At 42.4% G+C, this 9849-nt stretch overlaps 2 protein-coding genes across 2 annotated transcripts in view; both read left to right on the plus strand.

Moving 5' to 3' along the window:
• Positions 1 to 3895, plus strand: part of LOC108674887 (cubilin) — a gene marked incomplete at its 5' end in the record, with an annotated part of 44890 nt that extends 40995 nt beyond the window's left edge. Inside the window, 3 exon segments of the mRNA XM_047882625.1 lie at positions 1910 to 1917; positions 2679 to 2805; positions 3391 to 3895. Coding sequence (XP_047738581.1) covers positions 1910 to 1917; positions 2679 to 2805; positions 3391 to 3446 — 191 coding nt within the window.
• A 3546-nt stretch (positions 3896 to 7441) lies between these two features.
• LOC108674888 (WSC domain-containing protein 1) overlaps positions 7442 to 9849 on the plus strand; it is a 10287-nt gene continuing 7879 nt past the window's right edge. Inside the window, 2 exon segments of the mRNA XM_047882619.1 lie at positions 7442 to 7924; positions 9396 to 9514. Of these exon segments, the coding sequence (XP_047738575.1) occupies positions 7773 to 7924; positions 9396 to 9514 (271 nt within the window). The 5' untranslated portion in view covers positions 7442 to 7772.

The following is a 9849-nucleotide window of genomic DNA, read 5'->3' on the forward strand; positions in this document are numbered from 1 at the left end:
ACTTACGTTCACTTAGCGAGTTTTGAAAGTATGGCCCCAGGGCCGTACTAACAAGAAAAAATATAACTCGGGACTCACTGTAGTGAGTGACAGAGAGCGCATTTCCTCGTCGACGAAAACGTGAAGTCACGGACGGACAGACAGACAGACATGACGAGCAAAATAGGGCATTTTTTCCATAAATTAGAAAATGCGCTAAAAAAATATAACTCAGTACTCACTGCAGTGAGTGACAGAGCGCATTTTCTCGTCGACGAAAACGTAAAGTCACGGACTGACACACGGACATGACGAGCACAATAGGGCATTTTTTCTATATATGAGGAAATGCGCTAAAAATACGAGTTCGTAACTTGATCATCCAATCACTGACGGCTTTTCAATCCAAACCCACCAATCACAGACGTGAAACAGGCCGCTAGGTGTGCATTAGCAAGTTTTCATCGTACGGCTCAAGAGTCCTATCGCTAAACCTTTATTGTATTGCAATGCATGTGCGTTATGATACGTGCAAGCTGCTGCTATACTTAGCTGGGTGATGCTATATTCGTCCACAAAACGGTGAGATTTTTTGGGTATTAACTAAATGACCTAATAAAGGAGAAGGTTATTTAGGGTGCTAATGTTAAGTTATCAGGATGCTATCTATGTGACCTAACATAGGAGAAGGTTATTTAGGGTGCTAATGTTAAGTTATCAGGATGCTATCTATGTGACTTAACATAGGAGAAGGTTATTTAGGGTGCTAATGTTAAGTTATCAGGATGCTATCTATGTGACTTAACATAGGAGAAGGTTATTTGTGGCGCTATGTTAGGTTTTCGGATACGTACATTAATGACCTCTTTTATAATATCAATGCTATGAATACCTTCGTCTACACTTTCAAAAAAAGTAATAGATCGTAAGTTCATTAGCCAATCATTGACGGCCTTTCAAGCCAAATCCACCAATCATAGACAAGAAAATAGAGTGTAAGTACTTACGATCACTTGGTGAGTTTTGAAAGTATGGCCCTGGAGTCTATGATAGAGTATGAATCCGATTGAGAGTTAATTGATATGTTGAGTTATTATCATTTGATGCTATAAACCATTATTCGCAATCAAAAAAATTATGTCACGTATCTTTGCAGCAGCTAATTTTTTCACTATGTTTTTGCATATCATCAATGTGTTTCATTATTTAATTTTCCAAAGATTTATACTTTCTTATTTCATTCAAATTTGCATCGAAGAATCTATTGGTATAGTTCCTAATGTTCACATCCATGGATCCATCGGAAGAGTTCTTAATATGTTCACATCCACCGATCTATTTCAAGACTTCCTAATATGTTCACATCCGTGGATCTATTGGAATACTTCCTAATATGTTCACATCCATGGATCTGTTGCAAGACTTCCTAATATGTTCACATCCATGGATCTATTGGAATACTTCCTAATGTTCACATCCATGGATCTATTGGAATAGTTCCTAATATTTCACATCCATGGATCTATTGGAAGACTTTCTAATATGTTCACATCCATGGATCTATTGGAATAGTTCCTAATATGTTCACATCCATGGATCTATTGGAATAGTTCCTAATATGTTCACATCCATGGATCTATTGGAATACTTCCTAATATGTTCACATCCATGGATCTATTGGAATACTTCCTAATGTTCACATCCATGGATCTATTGCAAGACTTCCTAATATGTTCACATCCATGGATCTATTGCCAGACTTCCTAATGTTCACATCCATATATCTATTGCCAGACTTCCTAATGTTCACATCCATGGATCTATTGCCAGACTTCCTAATGTTCACATCCATATATCTATTGCAATACTTCCTAATGTTCACATCCATGGGTCTACCGGAATAGTTCCTAATGTTCACATCCNTTGATAGTGAGGGGCGTGAGTAACTGTTCGTTGATAGTGAGGGGCGTGAGTAACTGCCCGTTGATAGTGAGGGGCGTGAGTAACTGTCCGTTGATAGTGAGGGGCGTGAGTAACTGTCCGGTGATAGTGAGGGGCGTGAGTAACTGTCCGTTGATAGAGAGTGGCATATTTAACTGCTGCTTGATAGTGAGTGGCATGTGTAACTGTTGCTTGATAGTGAGGGGCGTGAGTAACTGCCCGTTGATAGTGAGGGGCGTGAGTAACTGCCCGTTGATAGTGAGGGGCGTGAGTAACTGTCCGGTGATAGTGAGGGGCGTGAGTAACTGTCCGGTGATAGTGAGGGGCGCGAGTAACTGTCCGTTGATAGTGAGGGGCGTGAGTAACTGTCCGTTGATAGTGAGGGACGTGAGTAACTGTCCGTTGATAGTGAGGGGCGTGAGTAACTGTCCGTTGATAGTGAGGGGCGTGAGTAACTGTCCGTTGATAGTGAGGGGCGTGAGTAACTGTCCGTTGATAGTGAGGGGCGTGAGTAACTGTCCGTTGATAGTGAGGGGCGTGAGTAACTGCCCGTTGATAGTGAGGGGCGTGAGTAACTGTCCGTTGATAGTGAGGGGCGTGAGTAACTGTCCGTTGATAGTGAGGGGCGTGAGTAANATATATGACTCATAACTTAAATGGAATTATACCAGGCAATATATGACTCATAACTTAAGTGGAATTATACCAGGCAATATATAACTCATAACTCACGATGTATACAATTACCCCACCCCCAGGAGACCCCCGCCACCCACCTCTCCCCCAGCAACAGGGCGGTGGTGAGCTACGTTACGGGCGGCGGCGTCAGCGGCCGAGGCTGGCACGTCAGCGCCCTCGCCAGCGACCCTCAGCCGCCCCGCCCTGGTGGGTGCCTTTCGGGGTCGCCCCCCTCAGGGTCGCCCCCCTCAGGGTCGCCCCCCTCAGGGTCGCCACCCTCAGGGTCGCCCTCCTCAGGGTCACCCCCCTCTGGGTCGCCCTCCTCAGGGTCGCCCTACACAGGGTTGCCACACTCAGGGTCGCCCCCTTCAGGGTCGCCCCCCTCAGGGTTGCCCTCCACAGGGTCGCCCTCCTCAGGGTCGCCCTCCTCAGGGTCGCCCTCCTCAGGGTCGCCCTCCTCAGGGTCGCCCTCCTCAGGGTCGCCCTCCACAGGGTCGTCCTCCTCAGGGTCGCCCTCCTCAGTGTCGCCCTCCTCAGGGTCGCCCTCCTCAGGGTCGCCTGATATCCGTTATTTGATGATGATATCCGTTGGTTGATGACGATATCCGTTAGTTAATGATGATATCCGTTATTTGATGATGATATCCGTTGGTTGATGATGATAAAAAATGTGTATAAAAAATATCCAGAAGATACGATCAATCAGTTATATTTCATGCAATGCATGATAATCACCTTACAAAGAATCTTCCTCTTCTTTCGTGTACATGAAAATGTTTCTGTTCCCAACAGCGGCCCAGCCTGACGCGGCCACCGCCACTCCCATGCCAACCACCAGCTCTCCTTGAGCCAATACTGCAGCCAATACTGAAGCCAATTGCAGCCAATACTCCATCCAGTTGCAGCCAATACTAGCTGCAGTCAGTTGCAGCCAATACTGCAACTAGTTGTAGCCAATACTCCATCCAAGTGCAGCCAATACTAACTGCAGTCAGTCGTAACCAAATACTCGTGTCAGTTGCAGCCAATACTCTTGTCAGTTGCAGCCAATACTCGTATCAGTTGCAGCCAATACTCGTGTCAGTTGCAGCCAATACTCGTGTCAGTTGCAGCCAATACTCATATCAGTTGTAACCAAATATTCGTATACAATATGACAATATACATGTGTGTTGCAATATTTGTGTTGCTGACAACATTTGTGTTACAGTAAGTACAGCTTTACAAGCAGCCAAGCAACTCATGTTCTCCCTCTCGCTACGCCTTGTATCATATAAAATTATTATGTGCTAATCAAGATATCGTATCATTTTCCTTGCAGTTTATCTGTGATACTATTGTTTCCAAAGCAGCTGTAACCATTTATATCAGTTACCCAGCTTACCCTGAACAATCCTCGCGATGGTCAGCACATTTGCTAAAGTAAGTGTAATTAATACCAAGGCGTGGCCAATGAAACTTGATAAATGGAACGCAGAAAAATTTAATTCCTGTCTGCATTCAACAGAACCTAAGTTCGTAAATATTCAACCACAGTCTCAGGCTACAATTATTGGCCACATATAGAAATTAATTTGAATGTAGCTTCGAAAAAATTGACGGTACACAATGATGAACAGTAATATTTCCTAGTACAAGTTAAAGGCAGATAACGTAGCTTACGTTTAACAATAAACATTAAATATGTGCAGCGTCTCCACGTCGTGAAACGATGCTATACTGAAAACAAATGAACAAATGCTACACGAGATGCGTAAGCTGCAGCTACGCAGTTCTAGCAACAGCAAAAATACCCAGTAAAACTTTAATTTAAGAACTAATTATTCATGTAATGCAGGTGCTATGTAATACAGAAGCTGCTATGCTGTCAAATATATATAAATGATTTTAAACAATTCATGTCATGTCGGGAATTATTCGCAATTTTGTGGAAAAATGTTGGATCTTGTTAAGAATAACTGAATAAGCACCCCAGACGTTAATGAGGAGCGTATTCTTAACAAAAAGAGTACTGAGGTGCGTATTCTTAACAAGGTTAATTGAATGAATAATACAAACGAATTGGATCTATTTAAACATTTTTCTAAGAATTACAATTTAATGTCAAAAAATACATTGCAAACATTAAATTCCAAATGATAAGCTAAACATCTTAGTCATAGTACTGAGCCGCAATATGATCAAATAAAGCTACAAAAGAATTTCATGAGAAACGATCCAAACCTTCCCCGAACGTTTATACTGGGGAGCGTTTTATTAATAAGGATATACCAGGGAGCGTTTTATTAACAAGGATATACTAGGGAGCGTTTTATAAACTGAAGAACTAGTTCTTCTTGTGCTGTAAGTGCTATGTAGCACAGACGCTGCTCTGCTGTCAAATATATATAAATGATTTTAAACAATTCATGCCATGTCGGAAATTATTCGCAATTTTACGGAAAAATATTAAATTGAAATATGTTTAAAATAATACGGAATAATCTCGGAAATTTCTGAAGTGCCATGTGCTAAGCTATGAAATGCAATTTATTTGAGTTTCTAAGTCGCATTCAGCAAATTATGATCACTTAAAGGGTTTACACTAAAATATTTGATGATGAGAACGCGGACAACTGGACAAGTTATAACTGAACACAACGCTTCGTCATACTAGCAGAACTAGTATACCAGCAACATTTCCAGGATGCAGTTAATACATTTATCATGCAGGCAACACGTCTAGCATGCAGGCAACACGTCTAGCATGCAGGCAAACTTTAATTCTCAAGTCGAGACTGTTCCCAGTGATCTTCATTGATCGCTCCAATTTCTAAAAAAAATATTTTATGCAGAATGAATTTTATCAGTAAATTATATCATCCTAGACTACTTAGTATTATTTATCAGCAATATCTTATGCTAGAATAAATTTAGAATAACCGATGAAGTTTAAAGTCGCTGTCCGCAGGATGAGCCGACCGAAATATCGTTACCGCGCTCAAGAGCATCATTTGGTTACTTCGTTGGTGTATTTTTGAGGGAAAATTAGAGCGTAGTTCATTTTGTTGTATACCACCTGCATGTGAAGGCATCTCCATGCATTCTAATGTGTGAAATCTCGAGTAAAAATTTAGCAGGATTGTTACAAGCTTTTTTGGGGCTGTGTACATATTCTTTAATCTATTCTTAAATGATCAAATCGGAAATCTACTAGGAATGTTATAGATATTCCTTAATATATGCTTAAATTATCAAATGGTAAATCTACAATAGGAATGTTATGGATGTTCCTTGACAGGAATGGAAGTCGTTAGTGACGCGTACTAATACTTGGGAGGTATAAAAGTTGTTAGTGACACGTACTAATACAGTAATACTTGGCAAGAATAAAAGTCGTTAGTGACGCGCGCTTGGCAGGAATAAAAGTCGTTAGTGACGCGCTAGGCAGGAATAGCAGTGGAGGTCAATCGCAGCGGCCAGGAACCTGGATTGTTTTGGTGCAGTGTGCCGCAGTGCGCCGGCGAGTTAGGATGTGTGGTGTTGTTCCCGCGATCCTCAGGCTCGTGTGCTCGAAGATCTTATGTTATTTTGCTCAGGTTGTGCGAATAATATAATTCACTCTTAACATTGAGAGTGAATGTTATTCATGCTATAATTTATGTTGATATGTTTTCAATTTGGTCGTAACGTTTTGATTTGTATGGATGATATTTGAGGGTATCAAAATTAAAATAGCCTACGACAAGCGAACTCTTTCCCTGCCTGCCCTCGGAAGTCAAGTGACGACTGAGCTGCCACAATTTAAAAACAATTTCTACGAACTTTCCTGAATAGGAATTTTATATTTGAGTCCTGCGTCGCTGGCAGGGAAAATTTTCCTATTCAGGCAGGGATTTTTTTCTTTAAGAAATCGAAATTAGAAAGCCTGCAGATCACTACATGGTAGCCGGGCCAGGTCTCAGTAGCCGAATTTGGATTATGGGCGTATAGTTTCCGTAGACTTGTGCAAGTTCTATTTGATGAGTAGAAGTGTTGCCTTCTAGTAGATGAGTAGAAGTGTTGCCTTCTATTTGATGAGTAGAAGTGTTGCCTTCTAGTAGATGAGTAGAAGTGTTGCCTTCTATTTGATGAATAGAAGTGTGGCCTTCTATTTGATGAGTAGAAGTGTTGCCTTCTATTTGATGAGTAGAAGTGTTGCCTTCTATTAGTTGAGTAGAAGTGGTGCCTTCTATTTGATGAGTAGAAGTATTGCCTTCTATTTGATGAGTAGAAGTGTTGCCTTCTATTTTGGAGATTTTTCCAAAAGTCAAAAACAAAAAAGTAAGGCAAATAAAATTTCGACATGAAACTAATGCACGAGAGAAATTACAGTTTAAGCCGACACGTACGAGTATAGGTTAAAAGAACTAGTTACTCTGCATACTAATTGTATAGAAACATTTAAATCGAAAGAGTTTTCTGGACACAAAATTCCTGCCTTGTACAAGTTGAAATAAGCAAATTTTATAAAGTCTAAGACGGAAGTATTACACGCAAGTGATATCAGCAGCAGGAGTAGGAGGAGGAATATAGAAACATTCAAATCGAAATCGAAGTTTTCTGAACACAAAATTCCCGCCTTGTACAAGTGAAAATAAGCGAATTACTTGAAGTCTAAGACGAAAGTATTACACGCAAGTGATATTAAAAAGAGGAGCCGCCTTGTACAAGTTGCTATAAGCAAATTACTTGAAGTCTAAGACGAAATTATTACACGCAATTGATATCAGAAGCAGTAGGAGTAGGAGGAGAAGNGAGGAATATAGAAACATTCAAATCGAAATCGAAGTTTTCTGAACACAAAATTCCCGCCCCGCACAAGTTGCTATAAGCAAATTACCTGAAGTCTAAGACGAAAATATTACACGCAAGTGATATTAGAAAGAGGAGCCGCCTTGTACAAGTTGCTATAAGCAGATTACTTGAAGTCTAAGACGAAATTATTACACGCAAGTGATATCAGAAAGAGGTACCGCCTTGTACAAGTTGCTATAAGCAAATTTTCTAAAGTCCAAGACGAAAGTATTACACGCAAGTGATATTAGAAAGAGGAGCCGCCTTGTACAAGTTGCTATAAGCAAATTACTTGAAGTCTAAGACGAAATTATTACACGCAATTGATATCAGAAGCAGTAGGAGTAGGAGGAGAAGACATGCACTTGTTCCTGCAGACACTATACCTGCTGACTGTGATGGTCTGCACTGCGATGCTCATGCTGGTGCTGCTGCTCGTGACGCCTGATGTGCACTACAGGCTCAGTCAGGGCGTGTACAGGCGAGCCCTCACCCCAGCCTTCTTGCAGGGGTGAGTTGGGGACTGTGAGGGGTGAGTTGGGGACTGTGAGGGGTGAGTTGGGGACTGTGAGGGGTGAGTTGGGGACTGTGAGGGGTGAGTTGGGGNTCTTGCATGTATCCATGGGACAGGAAGTAGATCTTCTCGTATGGTCAGCAGGTGTTGTCCCTTTCCAGAAACTGCAACAGTTTGGTGCCAATTTTCCTGCCAACGAGCAAGTAATTGTCTACTGAGCCAATATTTACTGTCTGCAAACTCTACCGGGTGGAATGAGCTATGGTCTGTCTCTTATACACATCTAGATGTGTATAAGAGACAGGTTGGGGACTGGGGGACTGTGAGGGTGAGTTGGCGTCTTTTAGGGGTGAGTTGAGGACGGGGGGAATGTGAGGGGTGAGTTGGGGACTGGGGGGACTGTGAGGGGTGAGTTGGGGACTGAGGTAACTGTGAGGATGAGTTGAGGACTGGGGTGACTGTGAGGCGTGAGTTGGTGACTGGGGGACTGTAAGGGGTGAGTTGGGGACTGGGGTGAATGTAAATTGTGAGTTGATTTCCAGTGATGACATATGTGGTTGAGTTGGCACCTCAGGAGTGAGTCTACCATCAAGTGGTGAGTTAATGAGAATCACCATCACACTGAAAAATAATTTGGTTTATATACTCGTACAATACTAAATTGTCACTAAGATTTCCCTTATGTTATAGCGGCTATCCTTTAAGCCACGCATATGCCTTCGCGCCATTGACGCTCAGCCATGCTAAAAATCGTGCAACTTTTGGCGTGGCCAGACTTGAGCCGCCGAAATTTTTGAGGGTTTTATAGAGGGTAAGAGGGGATACTTAGAGGGTATAATTGGGCAGCAGTTACGCCAGAGGTTACGACCAAGACATTCTCGTGGTGCAGTCACGCGAGCCTCAGGTCAGCCATTGATCGCTCGGCGTGTTGTAGCTTGGCCATTGTAAGGCTCACCAGTTAGGCTTCTCACGATACGATACGAGTCTCAAGATAAGATACGAGTCTCAGGATAAGATGCAAGTCTCAAGATACAATACGAATCTCAGGTTTTAGCCCTGAATTTCATTCTACGTCACAGGGATACGTTATACACATTATAGGTATTCTGCTTCTCAAGATACGATACGAGTCTCAAGATACGATACGAGTCTCAAGATAAGAAACGAGTCTCAAGATACGATCCGAGTCTCAGGTTTTAGCCCTGAATTCTATTCTACGACACAGGGATCCGTTATACACATTATATTCTACTTCTCAAGATACGATACGAGTCTCAAGAGACGATACCAGTCTCAAGGTACGATACGAGTCTCAGGTTTCAAGCCCTTCTATACCACGTCCCAGGGACCCGTTATACATAATATATTCTACTTCTCAATATGCGATACGAGTTTCAAGATACGATAGGAGTCTCAAGATAAAATACGAGTCTCAGGTTTAAGCCCTGAATTCTATTCCACGTCACAGGGATTTTGCTGCGGTGGGGGCCGTGGTGAGCGACGAGCGACGACGCGACGTGCAGACGTCGGACGTCTCGGCGGCGGTAAAACACGAGGTCGCATGGGACTACACAGGCAATAATACAGGTGTGTGGGGTGTGTCGTGTTGTATAGACTATACAGGAAATAATACAGGTGTGTGGAGCGTGTCGTGTTGCACAGAATATACAAGCAATAATACAGGTGTGTGGGGTGTATTGTGTTGTACAGACTCTACAGGCAATAATACAGGTGTGTGGGGTGTGTCGTGTTGCCCAGACTATACAGGCAATAATACAGGTGTGTGGGGTGTGTCGTGTTGTACAGACTATACAGGCAATAATACAGGTGTGTGGGGTGTGTCGTGTTGTACAGACTATACAGGCAATAATACAGGTGTGTGGGGCGTGCCGTGTTGTACAGACTATACAGGCAATAATACA

This window comes from Hyalella azteca, unplaced genomic scaffold, assembly GCF_000764305.2.
Source record: "Hyalella azteca isolate HAZT.00-mixed unplaced genomic scaffold, Hazt_2.0.2 contig10907, whole genome shotgun sequence".
NCBI classification, from domain to species: Eukaryota; Metazoa; Arthropoda; class Malacostraca; order Amphipoda; family Hyalellidae; genus Hyalella; species Hyalella azteca.